This window comes from Halichondria panicea, chromosome 11 (assembly GCF_963675165.1).
Source record: "Halichondria panicea chromosome 11, odHalPani1.1, whole genome shotgun sequence".
NCBI lineage: Eukaryota > Metazoa > Porifera > Demospongiae > Suberitida > Halichondriidae > Halichondria > Halichondria panicea.
The window spans coordinates 2,947,470-2,974,954 of NC_087387.1; the positions used below are offsets into that span (position 1 = coordinate 2,947,470).

A 27,485-nucleotide genomic window follows, 5' to 3' on the forward strand; every position below is an offset into this window, starting at 1 on the left:
GTGCGTGCGTACACATGCAATGAGGTTTAAAAAGTAATTCAATAAATTATAGCTAACATAATTATAATACTGGTATATATATTGTTCTTTACATTATAATACTCATTTGAGAGCACTCAATGAGATGGATTCAATAGCGCAAATTAATCACATGTGGTATATAGTTATTCAGCCTTTCCTCATGCATCACTCAGCCAACTGTATCTCATTCTTGTCATATCTCCCCTGCTAAATTACCAGATTTGGACTAATAACAAGCTTTTACTATTCATATTGGAGGGGGGAGGATCTGAGCAAGTGTATAATTATTACACCCACAGTTTTCTAAACATGTATAGATCTACATGCACACGAATTAATTTACAGCAACTGTATGATGACTACCTGCAAAAAGAAAAGAGCGAATGAAGTTCACTTGAATTCACAATAATCATGCATTTCATTGCAGATCCTTTACAGCGGCCGATTATTAATTTTTGTCTTCTGGACTGAAACTAGAAGTAGAAGTAGACACGTGTCCCTAACTAAATAATATTGTCTTTCTTGATCATATCTGCTGCCTTCTCAGCAATCATTATCGCAGGAGCGTTTGTATTTCCACTGATAATCTCAGGCATGATTGAAGCGTCTGCTACTCTGAGGTTTGTGAAGCCGTGTACTCTTAGTCTTGGATCCACAACACTGCTCGAGTCAACGCCCATCTTGCACGTGCCCACTGGGTGGTAAACAGTCAGCACTGTCTGAGTTATGTACCATCTCCAAAAATCATCACTGTCATAGTCATATGAACTATTAGCATTCACAGCAACACACCACATTTCCCCAACAGATCTGAAGATATCAAATGACGAGGAGTTTTGGATTCTCTGAGCAATACGTACAGCCTTGAGTAGTACCTCTACATCGTCAGGGTGGCTAAGATAGTTGGGATCAATGATCGGGTGTCCAAATGGATCTTTTGGGTCTAGCCGCACCTCACCGACACTCTTTGGATGCAGAAGACAAGGTAGGATGGTTGCTGCCGTGATGGGGGCATCACTAATAAGCTCACGCCCCATGACCTCGGCCACTTTTTCTTCGTCCATGTTAGCGTTCAATAAACTTTTATGGTCAGCTCCCCCTCCAGCAAAGTTGAACTGAATGTCAGGCCGTGAGTCAGCGTTCTCCTGTATTCCTGATTGAGCAAACGCATGCGCCTCTAGAGGAGATGCTGAAAGGGGGCCATCACCCAGAAAAACAAATTTGGCAATATTTGGCAATGTCTCGACAAATGGTTTGGTTAAAGAGAGTCCAGCATGATATGGAATATCAGTAGCAAAGAGAAGATTAGTCATGACATGATCTTGTAGGTTTTGCCCGACTGGGAGATTTTTTTTTAGTGGTATACCAGCAGTTTTGAGCTGTTCCTTTGGTCCGATTCCTGAAAGCAAAAGAATATGTGGAGAGCCCACTGTTCCAGCTGACAACACAACCTCTTTCCTCACTCTTATCACAGTTTCCACACCCCCACGCGGCCCCATCAGCCTTACACCAGTCACTCTTCCATCACTCGTCTCCAGCGATCGCACAGTTCTCTCTGTGAGTACAAACAAGTTAGGGCGTCGTCGGGCAGGGTGCAAAAAGGCTTGAGCTGTGCTCCACCGGGCTCCATTCTTGATGTTCTGTTGTGTCAAGCTAACTCCAATTTGAGAATGTCCGTTGTAGTCTATCTCTTTGAATCCTATTTCTTTGGCTCCACCAACAAAAGCTCTAGCTGCTGGAGTAACGTACTTGGCTTTGTCCACTATCAATGGCCCCCCTATACCGTGGAACTCTTGATCACCGGTGGTCAATCGAAAGTCCTCAGATTTCTTGAAGTACGGCAATACATCTTCATACGACCATCCACTTGCCCCATACAACTTTACCCATCGATCATAGTCCTCGCGATTTCCTCTCGTATATACAATACCGTTTATAGCTCCGGTACCTCCGATTACTTTTCCTCGTGGCCAAGCTGAGCTATTAGACTTGAGTATGCCACAGCAATGTTTCTGTGGAGCTGTTCTATATTGCCAGTCAATGTCAGTGAGTTGCAGCATGTGACAAGCCAAAGGAATGTGTATTTCGTGCATAGAGTCATGAGGTCCTGCTTCAATGAGGAGTACTGAGGAGTTTCCATCTTCACTGAGTCTGTTGGCTAGTACACTCCCAGCAGAACCAGCACCCACTATCACATAGTCAAATTCTGTTGTCAGCACTGCTTTGTAGGGAAGATGTCGTGGAGTCCATGTCAGTAACTGAAAGGCCAGATAGCCAACCACCACAAATAGCAGGGAGCTTGTCAGGAGCTTGTTCATGCTAGATTGCACAGGTAGACCTCTAGCTCTATGCTCTCCTATTAAAATGGAGGGTACAAAAGATGAAAAAAAGTCGATGACGTTGGGCATCACGGATAGTCACATTTTTTCGACCGTTGCCAATCCCTTTCCTTACTTTATCTCTGAGCAAAGTAAGCCCTTTTTCTCCTACTGGAGATACTCTTATGGCTATGGCCAAGTTGTCAGGCCTGAAGGTAAATAAGACCCCAGAGCTGCAGTGTACTCTGATATTAAAGACCCCTATAGACCCATTGCAGTGGGTGTGGTTTGACGGCCGCTTTGATATTTCAATGATAGCCGCCATTTTGGGGTACCACATCAAACAGATTTGTGCAGTTTTTTTTTTACGACCTCTGGTTAATCCTTACACATAGATCTACCTCTTTCTGCACCTTTTTCTCATTCGACACACCCAATGTTCCCAGACTCTATCAGGCACCAACTGTTCTGATCAGACAGATATTTACGAATGGCCACTAAGCAGCAAAACCAAGGTGAGGTACTCTATTCAGTAAAGGTGTGAGGGCTTGTAAAAGAGATTTCGGTTTAAATAACGTTGCCTATAATATAATCATAGTAGGTGTCTCTACATGTATTCACTGGACGGGACCAGAGGAGTTAAGACACGCCTCATGTACGCTCTCAGTAATTAACGCTCCACGTTTCTCGGAAACTGGGCGACGACCGTGCTCAACAATAATAACTAGGATTTGTGCATGAAAAGTGCGAATGCGATCCCACAGTTTTTTCTCTATAGTGAAAGGATGGTACTAATTAACTTATGAATCAGCGATCGCAGTGGGATCCCGGCTCGATAGCTTGAAATTCACCATCAAACCTAGTTTTCAATGTACGTAGGCGCAGGCTATATAGAGACGAGTCTGAGGGGGTTAACTGTATTAAAGTTTACAATAATTATTCTAACGTGAAAAAGTGTGAGCGAATACAGCAGTAGATATAACTACCAAGGGCACCATTAGACTTGCTGGCAAGTCCCACATCCGCAAGGGAAGGGACTGATCAACTGCCTATCAACGAGTTGTTCTCATTTCCTGAATCTCAGTGGCGGATCCAGGGGGAGATCCCAGGGTGCCATGGATCCCCCCTTTCAGTCAAGCTATTGTGGCTTTACTACCAGCTACATTGTAGCTACCGTGTAGCGCAACATTTTCGAGGCACTTATATTTCGTGGATTCTTCACGCTGCGCGCTCGTTAGTTTGGAACCCCCCCTTTTATTTCTGCCACTGGATCTGGTAATGACCAATCACAGTGCAAAAGCAATGTCATGTGACATATTTGGCCCACGTATTCATTTGTAGTTAGGCTGGAGTTGTTGAGACTAGAAGACAACACCCACCCATTCACCTGACATGATGATGTCTTATAACTAAAACAAATCGATGAAAGGCAGTCGACCAGTCCTTTCTTAGTTGGGCCTGGCCCGACCTCCCCTAGAAAAGTCGGGCCATGCCCAACTAGTGCCTTCCCATGCAGAAAAGGTTGGAGACGCGTCATCATTCATGTGATTTTCCTAAATTTTTTGCTCACCTTACCGTAAATACTGAACAAGTTATTGTTATTTCGGGGTGACCAGTAGACTTACTATGGAGTATAGAGTATACATAGTTCATGCAGCGTATTGTCAGACATGAACACTCTATATGTACTGATAACTCGTCAGAATGGAGGGGATACCGTATATTAGGGTATATTTCGAAGGTATAAACTTTTGCGGAATGTAAAAATGTCACTCCAGTAAACTAAGTCCAGTGCAGTGAATAACGGTTTAGGAAGCAGGGGGGCTGAAAAGTTACATGTTTATACTGGAAGCTATAGGAGAGGCTGGCTTGTCACGAAAGATTTGTTTTGCCCAATTCTGTACGGACCAAATGTTTTGATGTAATTTTGTCCCCGGACAAATTATTTCAGCCTGTATTGTGAAATAAATGTTCAGTCTTCCGCATTTCAAAAAGAAGAAAGAAATGCATGGCAATAAAACGTGAAGTTAGATCTAGTACAATTGAATGAACTTGAGCAGTGAGTCGGTGGAAAAGCCAATTGCCTTCAAGGTTTGCTACTAATAAACAGTTGCCAGTGTGAGTCCACAGAAATAGTGGTCACATTTACTAAGTGCTGGGAATGGTAGATTTAGCATCTACTCATTCGCATGCTATTTCCTTATTTCTTACATATATTAATAGATCTGCTGTACACCGGGTTCCTACTGAGCTATAGGTTATCCATTCAGGGAGCTTATCTAGACAGCTATAGCCATGCATGCATGCGTGTGAGAAAGTCCCTAAACTTTAACAGCCAGCTGAAACAGCTACCTACTGTCAGTGACCTGGGGGACTGAATATTACAGGTGGTATATCTGAATGTCTGCTTTCCAGAATTATTTGGTCCGAAAGACAATATTTCAGTGAATATTTCAGGGAACAAAACATTAGTTTTGTGACATGCACTGCTAAAATTCATATGTTAACAATTATTATTCAAATTCAGAGCTCACAATTGACAACCTGAAGGCGGATAGATATCTGACTGAAGAGCAACTCAATACAGTAATAACGGAACTAGATCTACCCGAGGTAGCAGCATGTTTCGACAATATTTACGATGGCTATCTGGAAAAGCTGGAGCTCTTACCTGGAGAACAAACTGATGTGAGGACTAGAGCGTATGTAGAGGGAACTCTAGCAGGAATGTTGCTAGCTCTGAAATGTTGGATAAGAAACGAACGACTAAACGGCACCTTCCGAGCTCTGCTACTCATCTTACTCTCTCTGCTCAAAGGAGACGTTGCTGTTCGAGTGTGCAAGTACTTGTCTGACAAATGTGAGTTTGAATTGTTGTGTGTGACTGTGAGACTAGTTGCCACCCTTGCAATTCATTATACATACAACTAAAAAAAATATTGTCACCAAGAATTTACTCACCTACTCTTATATAGACTCCACCTCGTGTCCCCCCTCCCGAGAGAGGGTCCTGCTGAACTCCAAGCTGTTCTCGTACAGGGAGTACCTACAAAGTCGCTACAGAGCTCAAATACCTACATCAGTCGTGCAATGGCCTCCTCTCCCAACAAACAAAGTCTTCAAACTGGCCATAATTCAAAAGGAGGAAATACAGAGAGGAAGAATCGACGATGAATTTGTTAGACTAACAATTACAGGAAAAATAGATGACATTTTACTTCAAAAAACTCCTGTTGATTTGTTTGATATTTTTTCAAAGATTGGAGATGGACGAAAACTTGTGTTGATTGAAGGAGCTCCTGGCTCTGGCAAGAGCACCCTTGCTTTACACATCTGTCAGGAGTGGGCCGAGAGGAAACTATTCCACGAGTTCGATATTGTAATCCTTGTAAGACTGAGAGATGTCTTTGTTAAAGAAGCCATTACAATTGCTGATTTACTTCCCTGCATTGATATGACTGTGGCAAAAGAGACAGAGGCAGAAATAAAATCAAAATACGGAAAAGGTGTACTGTGGGTGCTAGATGGATGGGATGAGCTTCCTTCTGACCTTCCCCAAAACTCGATTATTAACAAACTAATCCTACCAGGCATGTCACAAAAAGGAACGCTACATGAATCTGCTGTGATCGTAATGTCTCGACCATCGTCTTCGGCTGAGCTCCACCCACTAGTCTCATCCAGGGTGGAAGTGTTGGGATTCACTCCACATGAACTAGAGCAATACTTCACAGAGTGTCTCAAAGGTGACTCACAAGCTGTACAGACTCTACTTATGAGAATTCGAGAGAACCCAGTGGTAGAAGGCAGCTGTTACCTCCCCCTCAATGCTTCCATTGTCGTTAATTGCTTCCTTTCTGAAAACCACTCACTCCCCACATCCAGCCACGAAATATTTACATCAGTTGTTCAGAGCTCTCTCAAAAGATACCTCCAGAATAGGTTGGGGAAGATCACTCCAGTGGGAGACATCACATCCCCAAATTCACTGCCGTCAGAAATCAGAGCACCGTTCGTACAACTGTGTCAACTTGCATATCATGGGATTGAAAAAAATAAAGTGACATTCACTGAAGAGGATTTGTCTACTCTTTCCATTCCAATGGTCATTTCCGACATTGGATTATTACAAACTGTTCCTAGTATCATTAGCAATGGTCATCTAGTTTACTACTGCTTTCTCCATCTATCTATTCAAGAGTTACTAGCAGCTGTCCATGTTTCTCTCATGTCTCCCAAGCAACAAATTTCAGTCTTCCAAGATCTGTTTGGCAATTCTCGATTTAGTGCAGTCTTCCAGTTTTATGCTGGTATCACCAAACTGAGAACTAGTAGACCAATCCTCAGCAAACTGCCTCGATTCTTGTGTCCAGTTCCTGCCTCTGTTCATGACTTGGTTCGAAAAGTTGGGAAAAGTCATCAAGAGTCCCTCTTGCTGTCTCTTCTCCACTGTCTGTACGAAGCTGAAGACTCGTCACTGTGTGCATTTGTGGGCGATCTGCTTAATCACTGGCTATATCTTAGTAACATTACAATGAATCCTATCGACTGCCTCTCTATTGATTATTTCGTTTCTAACACCAGTAATGGATTCACACTGGACCTCAATAATTGTTCTATTGGTGAATACTGTTGCAAATTTCTGACCCGGGGACTCTCCAAGTGTCCCCACTCTCTTTACAAGATTAGTCTTTATGATAATGATATTCATGAAGACGGAATACATCACATTGCTGAGGTGCTCAAGAACACTAATTTAATATCCAAATTAGATCTGTCTCGTAATTCTATTGGTAACAGTGGGCTTAGCACACTCTGCGAGGCCTTGTCGACTAACACATCATTAAAGAATCTCATTCTATATAAATGCTCACTATTTCTCAATGATCACGGAGCAATTCCTGGACTACTGAGCACAAACACTACTCTTGAACACCTTAATTTGTCAGCCAATGTTATTGGTAACGCTGAATTTAAAAATCTCTGTGAGGCCTTGTCAATAAACACATCATTAAAGACCCTGGAACTGAGAAAGTGCTCACTAACAATATCCGACGGCAATAGAGCTTCCCTCTATCAACTTCTGAGTGAAAACAATTCCCTCGAACATCTTAACTTGTATAGTAACTCGGTGACAAACTGTCGTCACATTGCTACTGGACTTGCCGTCAATAAGACACTGAAATCGTTGGATTTGAGTAACTGTAAACTGACGGATCAGAGTATCAAGGAGTTATGCACTGGACTGATCAACAAGATTGAAGAACTGTGGATCCATCGTAATAACTCAATAACAGTAAATGGAATGAAGATGCTTGCCATACATCTAACCACCCACTGCTCTGAATTGACACGAGTGCAAATACCCGATCAATTAAAATCATGTATCAAGACAGTATTCATGGCGACTAACAAAGAGAGGAAATTAAATAAATTACCTGAGATTAATGTGTATGCATTTTAATATTACATGTTCTGTCATCGTTGAACTGGATTCGAGGTTAGGGCTGGTTTGCTCTAGCTAGCTGGGCGTAGCCTGGGTTTAGGGCCACGCCCAGCTAGCTAGTACATGTATAGAGCTCTGATTACGATTAGAGCTTGTTCAGAGTTCTCTGCATGGCCTTGGAGCTTGTTCCATTATTCAGGTGATGACTGTACTATACTACACTGGTAGCTAGATCTAGTGATTTTATTGATGCTGCTAATTACTATAATTATGTCTTTGCAGTTGCTAGGTGAAGGCCTTGTGAAGGCTAGTTCTTGGTCTTTTCTCAAAATGGGTAAGTCAGGTGCCTTTTCGCCGATAGCTAATAAACTAAGTGTAGGGGGTATAGGTATAAACTTTCGCAAAAAGACTATTGGAAGAATTTCGCGGATTTAATGTTCGGAGGATCAGCCTTGTGGTACATGGTGCATGCATGCGTTTGTGGGTATAAATTTAGCAGTGCTTAACGAACAACGCGTTAAGCAACGCGAAAGTTTATATACTCCAATGTCTAGTTAGCCTCGAGACCAGGCCGTTCGTTGTCTGAAAAAACGCCTGGTCACGCCTGGTCAAGTTCCAATGTAGAACTCGTTAAGCTGAGTCAGTGAGTGGTAAGGCTTGAGTAGTTGTGAACGTGATTGCGGTAACCGCCAACACAACAATACTATAGCTAGCTGCACGTTACTGTAAGCATCATAATAATATTCACGGGTAAGTACGGTTGTTGTGGACAATTATTGGTCGAAGAAATTCCTGGACCAATTAGGAATGGCCAGGTGTTCTTTCAGACAACAAATGGCCTACATGGTCTCGAGGCTAATGTCTAGTGTCCTTTACGACTGGGCCCAGATATACGTGTTCATTAACTGAGATAGAAAGCCTACAGTTCTTCATTTTCACGGGGAACGGAATTGTTATACTTATAAGTTTGTTCTCATGCATCCCTCTCACTTTGCATGGCTGTGTTTTACTCATGAATTTGCCAGTATAGATGCTAAACTGAAACTTGAAGATTTACTTATAATAAAGACAAAACTGTTCAACGCTCGCACAAAGTGGGAGGACATTGGGTTAATGCTAAAAATTGACTCGGAAACACTAAAGAGTATAAAATTGGAGAATCGAGAAAACCATGAGGCCTGCCTCCAAAAAATGTTGACTAAACGTCTAGAAGCTTTTGGCCCTCTCTCTTGGAGTGAGGTGTGTGTCTGTCTCAGATCTCCTACTGTAACTCGTATTGATGTGGCTGTAGAGATTGAAGACTGGATAAAAGGTATGATCGGAATCTTTAGTGACTTACTGATATAGCCATAGAAGAAGGCTAAGAGTGTGGTCGTTCCTTTATGCAGTGGATACTGTAGTAGTGTAGTACAGCCGTATATTATTTTAACTTAACAGTTGTGGATACAGCAGTTCATAATTATGTTATTGGTTTTAAATTCAGAACGAGAAACTGAATCTGTTACTAATGAAGAACACATGAAAATGGATCAGAGAAGTATGTGTTTTAGCAGGAGCCCATAAATAAGAGAAGGAGCGGCTAACTTCAACGTATATTCGGGGATCACGTTTTGTAATTGCCGGTGAAATCGCACTTCCTTGTATGGAAGCGACTAAGTACTTGCAAACCGCAGCCCTGTATCTGCGTATAACACGTGTAAGGATTCAACTACAAGTGACTCTGCATATATGGGAATGCGGTCATAACCACTTACGAAACGTGATTCCCGTAGTCAGCCGCTCCTTCTCTTATTTATGGCCTCCTGGTTTTAGTATGCTGTGTTTAGTATGCTATATAATGATGTCTGAATCCATGCAGGGAAAATTAGGCGAATATCTTATGAAGGTAATAATTATTGTATTTTTTAAAAAACTGTAATACTCAATTTCTGATTCATTCTAGGAGAAGGGCAATCTATTGAAGACAGAGAAGTGTTTGAAACATCGATTGAAGAAGATGAACTAACAAGTAGGCTACTAAAACGTCACTATAAAATGTAATATGATTCATTTTTATTAGGAAGGAGAAAAATACGGTACCCTATTTTATTGAAAAGAACATTTCAGAATCTGTGTGTCAGTAAACTGAGTGCAATCGAAATCACAGCAAAGCTACCACGATTGTTCTTAGAGTCGTCTGAGCTTTCTTTGAAATTTTCAAACCTCTGTTTCGACTTGTGCTGTTCAATTGAGAAGAGAAACGTATCAATAAAGCAAGTAGTGTCTATCTTGATAGGCATAGAGGCTTTCCCACCAGTTTACAAATTTTCTAAACAAGCACTGTTTAGAGATCAGAAGCCGGATTTATTAGCGTGTAGTGATATTCATGATGTGTGGTTTATTCTTAAGGACTATTGCTCGTACTTCAACTATGACCTTGTTAATTTGATTACAAACCGTTTTGGTTCAGTTGATGACATGGAAAGGATGTCATTGTACGTGAAAGACTTTTCTTTTTATGCTAAACGTCGTCTATACGAGTGTCCAGTTGAGTTTGGTTCGTTGAATGACTGTGATTGCACTATTGTTGTGAAGCTGGATAAAAGTTACGACGATTGTACGGCTGACCAATTGATTATTCTGGAGGATAAGCTTTGTGATATTTTCAATATTTCACAGCGTGGTGTTTTACGTCTGTGTACAGTTGAACAAGGTTGCTATGAACTCGTATTCCAAGCACCGTCATTTGTTCGAGAAACTGTATTTCCACTTTCACTAGAACAAGAAGTTGCTCTCAACGAACTTAAAGTTGTGTGGTTACTTTGTGGGGATTATGAATTCTCGGCGTCGACATTTAATCAGGTCGGTCAATAATTTTCAGTTAGGATTTTGCATGCACCAGTGGGTGAAAATGTTGGGTTCTAATAATTATTAAGAAATTGATTGACAGGACTGGTGCATGCAAGTTAGGAAATTTACTTGCTCCAAGCAGGTGACAAAACATTTCAAGCTAGAGAAAAATTAACCTGCCACACTAAAATATTTCTACTAACTCTAGCATGCAGCCAGTAGAAGTAGTCTGCGTGTACTATGGTTCTGTTCACCTGAAAGCATGTACCGTACTCTATCGAGATTACGCCCACTCTAATTGCATGCTACAAAGCAGCTACAGGAGGGATGGGCTTAATTTCGAAAACAGTAGTTTTGCCTCGCAATTATGCCCGCTCATTAAGAAACTAAGTATTTTCTGTCTGCGTCTGAGGCCTGCCAGCTCTTGAAATACAATGAATACATCAATATACAACTAATGGTGATGCATGGTAGGTATTACCCTCGATTCCAGGCCGATTAAAATACGGGCGCATGCGTTAGTTTATTCTCCAGAATCTAGGGAATCCCCCTTTTCCCAATTTTTTATCGCTCTCTATTGCGTTGTTCCAGAAGGCTTTCACAATATAGTTTGAAGCCAGAAGAGGCTCTCATCTACCTCTATGACGGGTGTATGGATCTAGATATGTATAGCCTGCATGGATATACACCAATTATAGTGGCACTTTTATATTTGTCAAAATAATAACGTGCAGCTTGAAACTTGTATGTTGGAGCTATAGGTCTAGCTATATACACAATTTGAGGCTGCATATCCGTTGTTCATACATAGACAAACGAGAACATGTGTTTTGAGTGATGATTGCTTCTTTGTTGACTCTGCTGTTGTAATCTTATTACGTCCCAATGCGGCATGGCTTACTTCTGCCTGGTTATTAATTTAGGTTAATCACTGTAATTATTCATTCACTGTATAATAGGCCTTTGCCACCAGACTTCATTCTCAACTTATAATACACTACCAACATGTGTACAACACTCCTCTAGTTATATATGAACCACACCACTTCAGGCTGAGGGTATATATAGTGCTAAGTCAGTGCTCTATTTGTACGTAATATAATTTTGCAACAGCTTACACTGTGTGTACACATATAATTATTAGGGATCTGATGGTAATTTCGGCCCTGATGATGACGCAGATGACGATCACCCAGGTACTAATAAAAAGTATTGTATATAGCGTTTAAAATCAATCATAATTCTGCAGGTGATCCTTCCAAGGAATACAACTTAATGGAACAAGCTCATGCTTTGATGCAGTCATCAGTTACTTCATCTGATTATGTTCCATCTGACTCAGGAGTTGGATTTGATGCAGAAACAAAATCACTCTTCTCTGAATTTACTGAAGTGAGCGATTAGTATCCAATCATTTAGCTATTGTTTTTAACTTATGCCTGGTCAAAAGGTTCCAAAAAAACTAAGTGGTCTCACAAGATCCCTATGATACGTATATCTACCCTACTCTGCATGCATGAGTGATATAAACAATAAGTATATACACGTCAGGGTTTCATCTAATGTGGGGGGGGGGGCAGGGGTGAACCTTCCCCCCCCCCAAATTGAGTAGAATAATGACATCATCACATTAGTACTTTCTATGATGTGCAATATGTAACTAGATCTACTGTGATGAAATATCATGTAATAGGGGGTGTGGTCAAACATTTTGCGACGTGTTTACGCACGCCCAAACCTTCCTCCCCAAACATTTAATTTTAGATGAAACCCTGCACGTGCACTGTTATACATACTGATATTATTATTATTGCAAGCATGAAGCCACTAATGATCAAAGGCCTTAAGTACCATGTATCGTACTCCACCGAGATTACGCCAACCCAAACTGCATGCTGTGCAGCAGCTCTTGTGAGGATGGCCTTATTACCAGTAGTTTTTTCTAAGCTATAAACAATCACAACTAAGTCTACTTTGAAGGCACCAGCGATTGAAATTCAAAATGAATGCAATACTAGCTGATAATTATAACATAGCTACTTGACAAACTATTCATTCTCACCGGCACCGTGACATATCCATGCTTGCATCATTTTCTGGTGGGCGTGTTTTTGAAAAGCAAATTAACCTATTCATTAAAAAGTGGGAGTGGGTGTTATTTCGGATGTGTACATAGAAATAGTTACTGTTTAATAATAGTTACTGATTTAATGTTGATTATCTAAGACAATCTAGCTCTAAAAGGGTTGACTAAGCTACTCAGCCACTATCACTAAACAAATGAAAGCACCGCGGGTGCTGATGCCTCGGTGGACGTGCCAAAGCTACATAACATAAAACTACTAGCTTTTATACACACACTATATTATCATGAGGAACATTAATATTTTTGCGTTTGCTGCATGCATGCTCAAAGAGTGGGTAATGATCGACCATGATTGTTGTTAAAAACGATCGATGCCAAAAGTTCAAGTCTAAAATTAATGGCTACATCAGCAGAGCCTTGAGCTCTCTTCTCACTCTTGCAGCTATACCAATAGCTAGCGTTCTAGCTAATTACTATGTAGAGTAGCAACATTTGGTGAACAAGTTTTGCTACATGCTCTTCTGAAAAGGCTGCAATGGCATTCCAAGTAAGCAATACTAGGCATAACTCGAGAACAAAGCATTAATTTGCAAATCCACGAATTAAAATCCAAGAGAACATGACTAGAAGCCTATAGAAACTCTTACTTGCACTTCACTGATCCTTGAGCAGCTGTAGCAGTCTTACACACACGCACACACACGCACACACACACAGAGACACACAAACACACTACCGTATAGCGGGTAATTTTCGGGGGACAAAATATTCGTGGTTTAGCAATATTGAGACATTTCGTGGGTAATATTTTCGTGGTTGCTGCTTGGATTGTAGGTAAAGGTAGGCAAGGTCGCTTCATTCGTGGGTAAAACATTCGTGGTCAGACCTCCAACCACGAAAACCACGAATATTTTGCCCCACGAAAATTACCAGCTATACGGTATATACCTCGCTTGCGCATGCGCACTGATGCATAATAAATGCTAACAAGAAGGAATAGCCCTTAATATGAAGTCGTGGTAGGTCGAGGCCCGTGGTGTGTTTTAAAAGTATAAAGCAGTTTGAAGGACTATACTGCAAACTTTTATGAACAGTACAGCTTATCCATAGCATAAAGCCATTCTATGTAGCACTTAGATACATAATAACCAAATCAAGCAGTTCTTTACTGTTTTGACTTCACAGCAGGGAAAGAGAAAAGTTGACATAGAGTAATTCAAGCTAAACTCAACAAAAAATAAAAACAGAGTAAAGAAAATGGACGTAGAGCTAGTCAGTGGTTACCATAAACTGACTTTTCTAGAGTATACCTCCCAGCCCCTGAGTGATCGCTAGTGGATAGGAGAACTAGAAACAGTTAAAATACAACCACAGAACGATCAACCACGAAAATATTTATGAGCGCGAAATAAACGCGGAGTTTAGTTAGGATTAGCAGCGCCTACAACAATAATGTTGTTTGCACATTTTTAAACATTATTCTGCGGGGAAGGACCAGATCTGGAAACTGACTGTTGTACTGCTTTGTATGTCTGTATCAGGGTTCTGCCCAGGAATTTTGAGAGGTGGTTAAAATGATGGGGGAAATTCGCCCATGCAGGGGGTGTGTACGGGAAGGGGGACACAAATTTTAACATGCATGTGTGTTGTAAGCCATGTAAGTATACAGCTGAAATAATTATAATTATACATTATGTATGTACATTGTTGTACTTGCATCAGTACAGTATATGCATGATGCTATACTAAGATTTCTTCATCACAGGGTCATAATCAGTATACTTGGAAGTATTATCTGCATGCACCCAGTTGCTCACTCTCTAGCTTGTCTTTCCCTTAGCAGGTGGTCCAACTCCCTGTTTTTATGCAGAATGTAGCTAGCTAGCTAGCTGCAGTACTCCTCGAACTCAACAAAGCCATGCTGCAGCTTCAATTAGTCATGCGCAGTAGAGTTCAATTAATAGTTAGCTCACATCAAGACAGTAAAACTGGTAAGCGAAGACTAGCAGCTAAACTGGACTAGCCAGTACTTGTAAAATGTAAAGTAGTGGTCGGAAATATCTAGTGGTGGTCGCAGCTTACCTAAACGACCACTGTAGGCAGAACCTTGTGTATAATTATGTTACGAAAAAGTTACAAGTCATTTCAATGTATGGTTCATGGTATTCGGATTTATAAAGAAATATTGTTGTTTTTATTAATGCTGTTGTTGCAACTTATACTCATTTCAGGATTTGTTTGACCATGAATCTCAACCAAGTCAGAATAAGCAGCCCTTAACCGACAATGGTAAGACACTAATTGATTCAACTTGTCTAATTGCGGCAACTTACAATGGCAATTTACTCAAAGTCAAGTTCTGCCTAGACGTTCTTCATTGTGATCCGCTTCAACATGATAGCAATGGGAACACAGCACTTAACGCAGCAGCTGATGGTGGGCAATTAGAAGTATTAAAGTACTTGGCGAAATATGTTGAAGATAACAAGCATATATCTGTAGCTCTACCAAATAGCAGTGTAACCGTGCTTCACATAGCTGCATTAAACGGAAATCTTCCAATGGTCAAGTATCTTGTGGAAGAAGTGAAGATAGACCCATTGCTCGCCAACAATCAGCAAAAAACGCCACTTCACAATGCTTGTCGAAATGGTTCCATCGAAGTTGTTACGTATTTGTTTGATCAAGCAAAACATCATGATCCAACTGATACAGTTGTGTATGATACAACAAAGATGGGAACAACAATACTACACTTTGCTGCAGCTTCTGGGAATTGTCAACTTGTGGAACATCTCATCTCTGATCTCAAAGTTGAACCCAATGCTCCTGGTCAATTTGGAGCAACTGCTCTTCTAATAGCTGCCCAGGAAGGACATCTTAATGTTGTTCAGTATTTGTCCAGTTTGAGTAACTGTTCTATAAGCATTAAAACTCGCAATGCTGGGCAAAATGCTCTTCATATTGCCTCCAGGAAAGGACATTTATGTATAATCAAATTCTTAGTTTCCGACAAAAAACTCGATCCCAATACTCAAGATTTTGCTGGTTATACACCCTTACATCAAGCTGCTCAATGTGGCTTTTTTCGTGTGGTTAAATTCTTTATAGAGGATTGTAAGTGTAACTTACTGTGTTTGTCGAAGAAAAGAAGAACCCCATTGCACATGGCAGCAATGGAAGGCTATTTAGAAGTGGTCGATTACTTAGTTAAAAAAACGAATGTTGAGCCATTGCTAAAAGCCATCAGCCAAGTATCTCCATTGCATTTAGCAGTTCTAAATGGTAAAACAAAGGTAGTAGACTATTATCTAGACTCACTTGGCTGTGCATTAAATTCACCTGACAGACTAGGTGAAAAGTTACTGTTTAAGGCTGTGGATCGTGGCCATTTACCTGTGGTAGAACAGCTTGTACTTCGGCAAGTGTGGACGGAAAAGCACACAGGATATCGTCAAACCCAGTTACTTATTACAGCTGTTCAGAGAGGGCACTTGCACATTTTAGAATATCTCGCTATTGAATGCCATTGGGAATGTTCCAATCTTTTTCATGAGAAGATATCTCTTCTAAACTTTGCTATTACATCTGGTCACTTAAATGTTGTGCGTTTTCTGATTTCAGAGACAGATAATTTGTATCATCCTAAAGAAGTAGTCTTTCCTCTTCACCTTGCTTGCTACAGTGGACACAAACACATTGTTGAATTCTTGATTGAGGAACATGGTGCAGATCTTACTCAAATTGACCAGCAAGGGATGTCACCACTTCATTATGCTGCTTGTTCGGGTCAGTGTGATGTGGTTCGTTGTCTAATTGAATATAAAGCTGACCTTTACAGTGGATTGAAAGGGGTAGGTACTCCTTTACATTCTGCAGTATCAGCTGGAAAATTGAATGTTGTCCAGTACTTTGTTAATGAGCTGAATGTAAGTCCAAACGTTTCGGATTACATAGGATTTACCCCACTTCATTGTGCATGTTCAAATGGAGATACAAAAATCATTCAATTTTTCATAGAGAATAAGGATTGTGATCTCTCTTCTCGAAACATCAATAAGAATCCACCTTTAATGTTAGCAGTTCATAATGGGCATCTAAAAGCTGTCGATTTGATGGTTAAAACCAAAAGATGCGACCTATTAATGAAAGATCATAATGACAATAACATGTTACATGTTGCTGCTCAGAATGGGCACCTTGATATTGTAAAATACATCATCTCTGAACAACTAATTGATTTAAATATTAAAGGTTATGTAGGTAAAACGGCTTTATCAGCTGCCTGCTATTCTGGTCATGAAGATGTTGTTAAATATCTAACCATTGACTGTAAATGTTCCTTACAATCTGATAACAGCGGTGTGGCTCCTCTCCATGAAGCTGCCGTCGCTGGTCATCTCAACCTAGTGACGTTTTTAATATATGAATTACGTTGTGATCCTTACTGTGTTGACGATAGTGGTGCTACGCCTCTACATTCTGCAATCACATGTGAGCAGACAGAAGTAGCAAAGTTTTTCATTAAAGATTTGAAGTTTGATCCAAATCTTTTGGACAAGCAAGGATACACGCCTATTATTTGCTATCTTTTTTACTCTTCAAAATACAATGAAAATGTTATGAAGTACTTCATCAATGTACTGAAATGTGATCCAACGATTATTTTGAGAGATGGGAATAACATATTGCATTTTGCAGCCCAAGCAGGAAATTTTGAAGTTTTCAAGGTTCTTACATCAATTCTCGGAAAGGACTCTCCACTTGTTTCTGCTACTAACCAAAATAATTTGTCCCCTATTCATATTGCTTGCTATCGTGGACACTTAGAAATTGTAAAATTTCTAATTCTTGGTTGCAAATGTTCTACCCAGCCTGCGAGTGATGGCGTGACCCTACTACATGGGGCAGCTGCTGCTGGTCAGATCAACGTGATAGAGTTTTTGATCAATGATTTGCACTGGGACCGTTTAACTGTGAACAAACATGGTCATACACCTCTACATGTTGCAATTGCACGAGGCAGGGTAGAACTATCAAAATATTTTGTAAAGGATCTGAATTGTGACCCAAATATTCTAGACTATGCTGGTAGTACTCCTTTAATGTCCTATGTTCACAATCCGAGTTCTGTATTGAGCACTGTTTGGTGTTTTGTGAATGAACTTAAATGTGATCCAACAATTAGTGGTGTTTTAGGGAAAAGTGCTCTGCACATCGCTGCTCAAATGGGTAATCTAGAAGTTTTTAAATTTCTTGCATCTGCTTTTGTGAATGTCAATGTTGATGTATTAGCCTCCGATGACGATCAAATTACTTCATTACATGAAGCTGCTCGTGCTGGTTATCTGAGAATAGTGAAATTTTTAACTAAAACTATGAACTGCAATCCTCTTTGCTGTGACAAGAGTGGTGCTACTCCCCTACACTTTGCAATGAAGAGTGGAAACTTGAAAATATGTGATTTTTTGGTCAAAGAGTTGAAGTGTGACCCAATTGTTCAAGATTTTAATGGGGAAACTCCACTGTGGCATATTCTTAAAGCTTTTAAACTTGGTCACACTAAATTAAAGTACTTGATTCATGAGCTGAAATGTGATCCAGCAATTCCAAGAAAAGATGGGAGCAATGTATTACATCTTGTGGCACAAAACGGTGATTTTGATACTCTGAAATTTCTTTCTTCAGTGTCTCAAATGAAAATGTTTATTTGTAATGATGCTTGTGTAACACCTCTTCACATTGCTTGCGAATGTAGTCACTTAAATATTATAGAATTTCTATCTGAAAATCTACGTAGAAGAACAATTTCTGAAGTAGTTGATCAAAACAGGCTTTCACCACTACATTATGCTGTTAAAGGTGGGCATTTAGATGCGGTTAAAATGCTAGTGCTGGACAAATCACATAATCCCTATTGTTTCGATCTTACTGGAAATACTCCATTTCACTTAGCCACACAATTGGGCCATTTAGAAATTGTTCAGTGGTTTTTCTCAGGCTTGTCACTAGATCCTAATATTTGTACGAACAATATATTGGGCTTCACTCCACTGCATATTGCGTGTTTTAATGACAATGAAAAATTAGTAAGATATTTCATTGACCTCCCTACTTGTGATATGTTTATGAGAAGCCGAGTGAAAGGTATGACAGGTCTGCATATTGCTGCTCAAGGAGGTCACGCTAAAATACTTAAATTGTTGACAGCTATACCTAACTGTGATCTATTATGCAAGTCCTTTAATGGTTTTACTGCTTTGCAACTCGCTGTCGATCTCGGGAATTTTGAATGTACAGTAATGTTAGCTTCAGCACTTAAACTGCAAGGGAAACAGCTTCTAAATGTTGACATGGTCAGTCAAACAGGACTTACTATTTTGCACTCAGCGTGCTATCAAAAAAATGTTAAAATTGTCAAATATCTGTTAAATGAGATTGATGAAGATTTTGTTCAAATAACTGACGAAATTAATAAGACCCCTCTATTCAGTGCTGTTCATGCTAATAATACTGAAGTATTTGACTACCTCATCAACAAGAATCCTCGAAGTGTGCATTCACAAGATATTCATGGAAACACAGTTCTGCACATAGCAGCATTTGAAGGCCATTCGAACATTGCTGAGACAATTATGTTGGACCATGCTGTGGATCCACTCTTACAAAATTACGTTGGAACAACACCCCTTCATCTAGCATGTGCCAATGGAAACAAACCTCTAGTAACATTTCTAAATTCCTTTGATGGAGTATTGGACATTCAGGGCATAAATCACCACACGCCACTTCATACTGCTGCTTTAGAGGGTCATCTGCACATTATCAAGATATTAGTAGCACATAAACAATTTGACCATGGTCATTTCTTCCGTTTGGATGGTGAGGGTAGTATACCATGTTACTTGGCGGCTTATCAAGGTTTCATACATAATGTAAATTTCATTGTTGAATATTGTTTGCAGAATCAGCCGTTTGCAATTGCTTTACATATGGAAAAGATTAAAATGTTTCTTGATATTGCAAAAATAAAAGGACGAATATGCACGCAAAAATTGCTTGCACACAGGGCTGCTGAAAAGCGATACGTAAGTGCCCTTGATTATTTTTTCAAGGAAGAGTCGTACAATCCGAATTGTAGAGACTCATTACGAAGAACCCCGCTTCACTATGCTGCAATGACTTATAAGAATGAAAGGTGCCTACAATTTCTTCTGGACGCTGGATCCAACTTAATGGCAGAAGATGTATTTCACAATCAACCTATTCACTATGCTGTTGCCCTTGGACACATAGTTAATGCTAGACATCTTTTACTCAAATATGAAAAACTGAGTCCTTCTAGAACCAGAGGAATTCTCGGTATGAGCTTACTGGATATCGCTAGAGCTGGAGGACACTCAAATGTCTATCAAGAATTGTTGTATAGTGACAGTAATTAAGTTTGTAGAGTCACGTAATCAAGTTGTTCTAATTAGAGCTATTATTATACATGCATCAAATGGTAGAGAGTTGTGCCATTTGTATAGTGTTCACCTTATTTTTTTGTACAATGTCATGTCATGATTGCACTTAGATTAACTATTTCCTGTGGTTAACTTTACCTTGTGCTGTTCATATACTATTGTATGAGTTCTGTTGATTAGTGTATAGTTGTTCTTTGTTCCTTTTGTGCCTAGCTATATGGACCCGCTCCAGGCGGCTCTCTTGTGTATGGGAGCCTCTGCTCCACTGCCTTTTGTCTTCATCTTGTACTTTTATATTAGTCTAATGCCTCAACTCAAAATTAATGTCTGCATGAGAACTTTTTGCTTACCTGTGGTGTAGCTCAAAGGAGTTTGAAAGCCCTGATAAATTATGCTCCATGCAATGTCCATATTAATTTTGGTAAAGATCATTACATTAATTAAGTTTTGAATAACTCATGGCAAGAATGGCTGGATGTGAACATTATGGATCCAGAGGAGGTCCGACAGGCGCGGTGCAGCTCAAGTAATTAGCCTTTGATTACTCTCAGCAAAAACGTACGACGTGGGCAGATAATTATTGCTCAATCAAAGGCTAATTGCTTGAGCTGCACCACGCCTGTTGTACCTCCTCTGTTATGGATCAGTTCAAGTCAGCAACTGTGAATCATCAGCAACTGAGAATCATGATAATTAATTTAATTAATTATGCCTAGTGTCAGTTGTGTGCTGGTTTATGGCTACGTCTCACTTCTTTAATTTCTCTATAGAGAAATTATAGATAATTTATTTTATGTCACATTTTTTGGGAATAACCTTACATTTTTCAAGAATTTATCAGGGCCTAACTGTTACCTCATGGAACCATAGATTAGATGGAACACATTAGCCTTGTTGTCTCTAAAAAAACACTATAGGCCGCCAACTTAATTCGTTCTAAATCCGCCTAGAATCAAGGCTAGGAACACATGTGAAACTACGCAGTGGTATAATTCCAAAGAATCGAACACATGATTATGAAAACATTCTCATAAACAATTTGGATCTACTGTATAGCAGGTACTTTAGGGGGATTAATTAAAATTAAAATTACAAAAATTAGTCATTACATTAGGGTCGATTTTTAGCCGCGGCTATTTTCTGAAATGTGACTATTCCGGCCAAGCTGCAGTCCCAAGAGTGGTCAGATTAACGAGAGGTCTACTGTATATACAGGAAGCACAATGGATAGACCACACCCACTCATACATATATTATATAGATCTCAGGCTAATTATAACTGCAGAGATTACATACACACGTTCTACTTGTAGGAGCTTGTTCTAGATACAATTTTCCTTATACAAAGACTCCTTCCATGCCATTACTAGTGGTGGAATCCATAAAGACTGAATGCACAAAGTAAATCAAAATCAGAAACAGTTCTTAAACAATACTAGGTGCATTAGAGGCAATTTGAGGCCACAAGTCTGCACACTCTTTTACCACAGGACCCGTCACTGTGCTCCCTATGGGACAGGAAAAAAAACTCTTTTACAATAATGAGAGTAACATGCAATTAAGAACAGGTGTTGTACGTAGGAATGCAGAGTCGATCTGATTGTGAATGATTGCCTGAATGCATGTATGCACAATAGCTAGTCAGAAACAACTGGTCGGATTAGCGCAAGTCAGCAGGCACATCCTTTCAGGGTATGTGATGCATGATGCATGCAGTGGCGGATCCAGACAGGTTCCATGGGTTCCATGGGTTCCATGGAACCCCCCTTTCACACAAGAACACACTGGAGATCAACTTACCAAGCTAGCAACTCAGCTTGAATGAAGGCTGATTTCATAAATTGATATGTGGGCAGGGCTCTCTAATGCGCATGCTCATTGCTTAGGAAAAGTGATGAACTGTTTTGGAACCTCCCTCTCAACATTCCTAGATCTGCCACTGGCATGGTTGTTAGGATTCTTGGTTAACCGTGGTCAATTGCAAAACAGCAAATCCGTTTATTGGTCACCTTTCTATTGGCCCGTTGAGCTGTGGTGTTGTGGTTGACTAAGCGGGTTAACGACCAGCTGTTTAATACTTGCAGGTGCTTAGCCTGTGCAGAGCCCGATTCTGCTGGTACAGCCGACTAACTGTTTGAACCAGTGGTAAGTGAATGTGAACAAAATCAATCTGGACTTTTAGCTAGCATACATTACTATCCATTGCATTATCTCATTAAATAATTATCAGTCAGAGCCTCCCTGTTACTCTAGTGCCCAAGGGTGGTAGATGGTCAGAGATACACCACACCTTTAATCCCCTAACTGCGTTCGTGTAAACGGCTCTTATCCGAGTTCTAAATAATAGTTATAGGCTGAGTCCACAAGTATACGGTTTTTCCGTATACGGATTTCTGTCTTCTAATATACGGTTATACGGAATTAACACGGATATACATGTAGCTCTAAAAGACTAGAAAAACAACCCGATTGAGTAATTGAGGGGACGATCGAACTAATCATTATATCACCATTCACGAGCTCTTCCAATACATAATTTATTTATCACAATAATTATTCATGAACAATAATTATGTTTACATTAGCCAGAATTTCTTCCTGTGTGAATGACAGTGCCTGTGTTTTTCTCTCCTACAGTTACGAGGTGAGGCAGACAAGAGGCAAGTAAGTGGAGCAAGTGTGGGACTGCAGCACAACCTGCATGGGACTGCTGTAGTGACTCTTTACACTAAATACCAGTGAAACTCTCTCTAGTTCTCTGTGTAATTATGTGTCTAATATGTGTTTAATTATTTGTCTGCAAGGTGAGTACTGTGTAGTGCATTGAGTACACGTAGTAACGATCAGTAAAAGTGATAGGGTTAGCTGATTGTAGTTATAATTATGAGCAGGAACATCGAGTGATATTCCATTCCATTACAATGAGATTCAAGACACATTCTTTGGTCCAAGTGGCTCCTCTGAAGGAGTTGTAGAATCAGAAGAGCAGCTCTTTGCTGTGTTCAACTTAGCAAGGTTTAGACTCAGTGAAATATTTACTGCTATGTTTAGTCTGGTTACTCATAAATAATTATTAATGCTGTCCTACTCTATTATGCAGGAATGGTCCCATAGGGTCAGCTGTCTGTGTGTTCACGTTTAATACCCAAGAGGACAACAACAACATAGCCACTGTGTACAACGGAGACTATCTCAAACATGTTTCTCAACAATGGGTGACTGAAAGCAACTACCAGCCATTCACCGTGAGTATAGATCTACTTATCTAACTATCACAGTCATGCATTTAAATGCAATTCTCACCAATCGGTCAAGCAAAATTACTTGAATGTCATCAATCCAAAAGAATATTGTGCCTCCTTTGGGCACCTACTGCCAAGCTGCTTGCACATGTCACTATGTACAGTAGTGTATGTACACCACTCTTATCAACACACTCTCTAATGCAACAGTGTGAGCCTGGGAGCCGAAGCTTAGAAGATTCCCGTGATATTCAGCTGATAAAAGAGACGGTCACTTCGTCTAACGGACCACGCCCACTCTTGGCCAGTGAGAAGTACCTGTTTGACAAGATTGTGGTATCACAAGTCACAGCTCTCGACAACAGGACTTATGACATCGTATTTGTTGCTGCTCACTCATCAGGTTAGTATACTCAGCCATGCACACATGAATCTCCATGTACTCTACATGTACAATCATACAGCCTCATATAAAAATCACATCTACAGTACTGCCAATCAGATATGTTTGCTCATACAGATGAGCTAGTAGTCTTGAAGGCCTCTCTCTCACAAGGCCAAGAATATCATGTGATCCACACAGGATATCGTCAAACCCAGTTGCTTATTACAGCTGTTCAGAGAGGACACTTGCACATTTTAAAATACCTTGCTATTGAATGCCATTGGGAATGTGTGGATAATTTTTATAAAAAGATATCTCTTCTAACATTTGCTATTTCTTCTGGTCACTTAAATGTTGTGCGTTTTCTGATTTCAGAGACATGTAACTTATATCATCCTGAGGATAAAAAGATTCCTCCACTTCACCTTGCTTGTTCCAGTGGACACAAACACATCGTTGAATTTTTAATAGATGAACATGGTGCAGATCCTTCTCAGATTGACCAAAAGGGAAGGTCACCACTTCATTGTGCTATTTATTCTGGTCAATGCGAAATTGTCAAATTTCTGGCAATGAACAGTCACTATGATTTTAACAGCAAAGACCAATCAGGCCGTACCCTATTGCATTACGCTCTCCTTGGTAACAATAAAGAAATTCCTGCTTTTCTCGTGAAAGAAATGAAATGTGGTCCAAATATTTTTGATAACGAGGGAATGACTCCAATTTTTTATGCAATTTGTTCCTTTGTTCGTATTACTCGCCTAGACAAGGACAAGACTGAAAGTTTGAACTATTTCATTAAAAACTTTGAATGTGACCCAACAATACCTTCGAAGGATGGACAAACTGCTCTTCATGTTGCAGCATACGAGGGTGATTGCGTTGCAGTGGAGTTCTTAATGCCACTGTTTAAAGATTTCAATAAAAGTGTGTTCTCCAACCCTGGACGTACACCTTTTCACAATGCTTGCTTCAAAAGTCATTTAGGTGTGACAAAATTTCTATCACAAGAGAGTGAGATAGATATTAGTTTGTTTGTTGATAAGTATCAGCGATCTCCTCTACATTATGCTGCTATGAATGGTCATTTACAAGTCATAAAGTTTCTATTTTTGTCCAAGTCACATGACCCTCACTGCCAGGATATAAGAGGCTATACACCATATCATATAGCAACAGAAAGAGGTCACCTACAAGCTGTGAAATTGTTTTTCTCTGAATTTAAATTAGATCCTAATGTGCCTGAGACAGCTGGTTTGACATCTCTCTTATTAGCATGCAAGCATGGCTATGAAGAAATGGTGAAATATCTCGTTGGCCTTCCTACCTGTAATATGATGTGTACCGATAAAAATGGTGGAACATGTTTACATCAAGCTGCAATGAATGGCCAATATAGGATTGTGATAATTTTGTTGGACCATTGTGATATAATTATAACTTATCAAACATTAGATGGTTCAACTGCTTTGCATAATGCGGTTACTTCGAATAGTATAGATACGGCCAAGTTGTTGGTTTCCACGTTTAATTCGAAGCAAATTGATTTCAATATTTCTAACAAACAAGGACATACACCTCTTGATGTTGCTTGTAGAAGAGGCAGTTTGGAGATGGCTGAATTCTTACTGACTGAATCTCTGGGTAGAAAGCAATTTACAGATTGGTTTGCATTTACGACACTGCTAAGTGCTGTTGTGGGTAACAAGGTTGATATCATGAACTCTCTACTCCTAATGTATCCAAAAGCATTTTTAACCAAAGTAGACAGAAAACGCTGTGATAGTGTACTTCATGAAGCTGCTTTCCAAGGGCATATTGATGCTACAAAACTTCTAATTGAAAAATTTAAAATGGATCCCAACACTCAGAATAGTCTTGGTCTAACACCTTTACACACAGCCTGTCTTTGTGGCTATATGACCATCGCTGAATATTTAATTGGTTATGATAATACGTGTTGTGATATTAATGGTAAATCTGCACTTCATTATGCTGCCTCTATGGGCCATCTTCATATTGTCAAACTTTTAGTCAAAAACATGAATTGGTTTTTATTGGACGCTAATGGTGCCACACCTTGTCATTTAGCTGCATTGAACGGTTTTACATATATTGTGAACTATTTTATAGAGGAAGGTCAAGATCCATTCATGAAAGATAGTAAAGGGCATGATATGTTTTGGTATATGAACGTATCAAAGATAGAAGGAACTGTTTGCACAAAAGAATTGGCCCTGCATCACGCTACAGAAAATGAGTTGATTGGTGCTGTCAAATATCTCATTGAAGAAGAGTTGCATCTAGCCTCGAGACCAGCCGTTCCTTATCTGAAAGAACGCCTGGTCAAGTTCCAATGTAGCACTCGTCCAGCTGAGTCAGCGTTTTATAGCTACTAATGATATTCATGGGTAATACACCTTGGGCGGACCTTGTGCGGGCAATTACCGGTCCATGAAATTCCTGGACTGCTGGACAAGTGCTACATTGGAACTTGACCAGGCGTTCTTTCAGATAACGAACGGTTGGTCTCGAGGCTAAGTTGCATCAGCCTAATTGTCGAGATTCACTGCAGAGAACCCCTCTTCACTATGCTGCAATGACTCCCAATGGTCTTGCATTGCCTCACTTAGTTGATGCTGGCTCCGATATATGCGCTGAAGATGTATTTCAAAACCTTCCTATTCACTATGCTATTGCTCTTGGTCGCCACACCTCAGTAAAGTTTTTAATCGATAAAGGAAGTTCTTTTACAAAAAGGGGAGTTCTAGGCATGACCCCACTCGAAATAGCTACTATGATGAACAGTTCAAAGTCTAGGGAACGTTCAGAAATTTATCAGACACTATTGGCTAGTTTATTAAAACTCGATATCTATAATAAAATTAAATGAATAAGTTATGTGGATAATATACACTTGTGCTTAGTGATTGTGTACCTGTAATAACTTTTGTTTAGTAGTGTTATTAGGATAGGAACTTTAGTTAAGTATAGTGTTTATTAGCTATCTAGAATTGGCCCTCTTTTCCACCCTCTTTTGTGTCTTATGGTTACTATTTTTTTATAAAGAGGCCCTGCGCGTCTCTGTTCCTATCCTGTGCTTTGTTGCGTGTTAGTATAGATTTTATTTTTTCTACTATATAAAAGTGTGTCTCTCTGTGATCTCTCATTATTCAAAACTCCGTCAAAGTTACTTGTTCGTTGCTTGATTACTCTAGCTAGCTAACAACTGCTGTGCATCAGATTCTTGCCAACATGTAATTACGAATTGTATCATAATTAATTAACATTTCTCTACTATAGACTGCATTATACTTTTGATTTTTCACTACCATATACGGGGGTAAGACCGTTAAGGATATCGCAGATTAATTTTTTTGGTGGTTGCAGCCTTGTAGCGCATGCATGCCGATATTACGGTATTTGTGGGTATAAATTTCGCGGTACATGCTATAAGCTAATTATTCAGCGAAAAACGCGAATGTTTATTACACATGTATCCTCGAAATAATTATCTTGAATTGCCTAACTACAGTGCAAATTATGTGCATGTACTCACTTATTGAGTCCTAGCATGCAGGAGTGCATCCTGATCATAGTGAATATGCCTCATAATTATCCTAAGCTTTTCTGGATTTGTACCATATTTGATTTGTGTGTTAATTTCTTATGATTACAGTCCATACATT

General features: G+C 39.8%; 4 protein-coding genes across 5 annotated transcripts; 3 read left to right on the plus strand and 1 right to left on the minus strand.

The window, feature by feature from the left end:
- Positions 1-337: 337 nt before the first annotated feature.
- Positions 338-2,590, minus strand: LOC135343688 (alcohol dehydrogenase [acceptor]-like). Its single transcript, XM_064540670.1, has one exon. The coding sequence runs from the start codon at positions 2,427-2,429 to the stop codon at positions 525-527; it is 1,905 nt and encodes a 634-aa protein (XP_064396740.1). The 5' UTR covers positions 2,430-2,590; the 3' UTR covers positions 338-524.
- LOC135343684 (NACHT, LRR and PYD domains-containing protein 12-like) lies at positions 2,570-7,823 on the plus strand. The gene is made up of 3 exons (XM_064540663.1): positions 2,570-2,854; positions 4,867-5,199; positions 5,315-7,823. Exons 1-3 carry the CDS (start codon positions 2,830-2,832, stop codon positions 7,801-7,803), a joined length of 2,847 nt encoding a protein of 948 aa, XP_064396733.1. The 5' UTR covers positions 2,570-2,829; the 3' UTR covers positions 7,804-7,823.
- Positions 7,824-7,843: 20 nt separating this feature from the next.
- On the plus strand, positions 7,844-20,486 carry LOC135343679 (uncharacterized). 2 transcript variants are annotated; one of them, XM_064540656.1, is made up of 10 exons: positions 7,844-7,984; positions 8,068-8,119; positions 8,811-9,097; positions 9,269-9,322; positions 9,644-9,670; positions 9,728-9,793; positions 9,845-10,626; positions 11,759-11,810; positions 11,864-12,006; positions 14,932-20,486. In XM_064540656.1, the coding sequence occupies exons 3-10, from the start codon at positions 8,899-8,901 to the stop codon at positions 20,140-20,142; spliced, it is 6,534 nt and encodes a 2,177-aa protein (XP_064396726.1). In that variant the 5' UTR covers positions 7,844-7,984; positions 8,068-8,119; positions 8,811-8,898; the 3' UTR covers positions 20,143-20,486. The 2 variants fall into 2 exon arrangements, with proteins under 2 accessions (XP_064396726.1, XP_064396725.1); XM_064540655.1 differs by having other exon boundaries at positions 8,816-9,097.
- Positions 20,487-23,246: 2,760 nt separating this feature from the next.
- Positions 23,247-26,989, plus strand: LOC135344316 (alpha-latrotoxin-Lh1a-like; the record flags this gene model as incomplete). Its single annotated transcript, XM_064541482.1, has 3 exons — positions 23,247-23,411; positions 23,619-23,811; positions 23,929-26,989. Coding segments are annotated over 3 exons (2,625 nt in total), but the record flags the coding sequence as incomplete, so codon positions are not given.
- Positions 26,990-27,485: the final 496 nt, after the last annotated feature.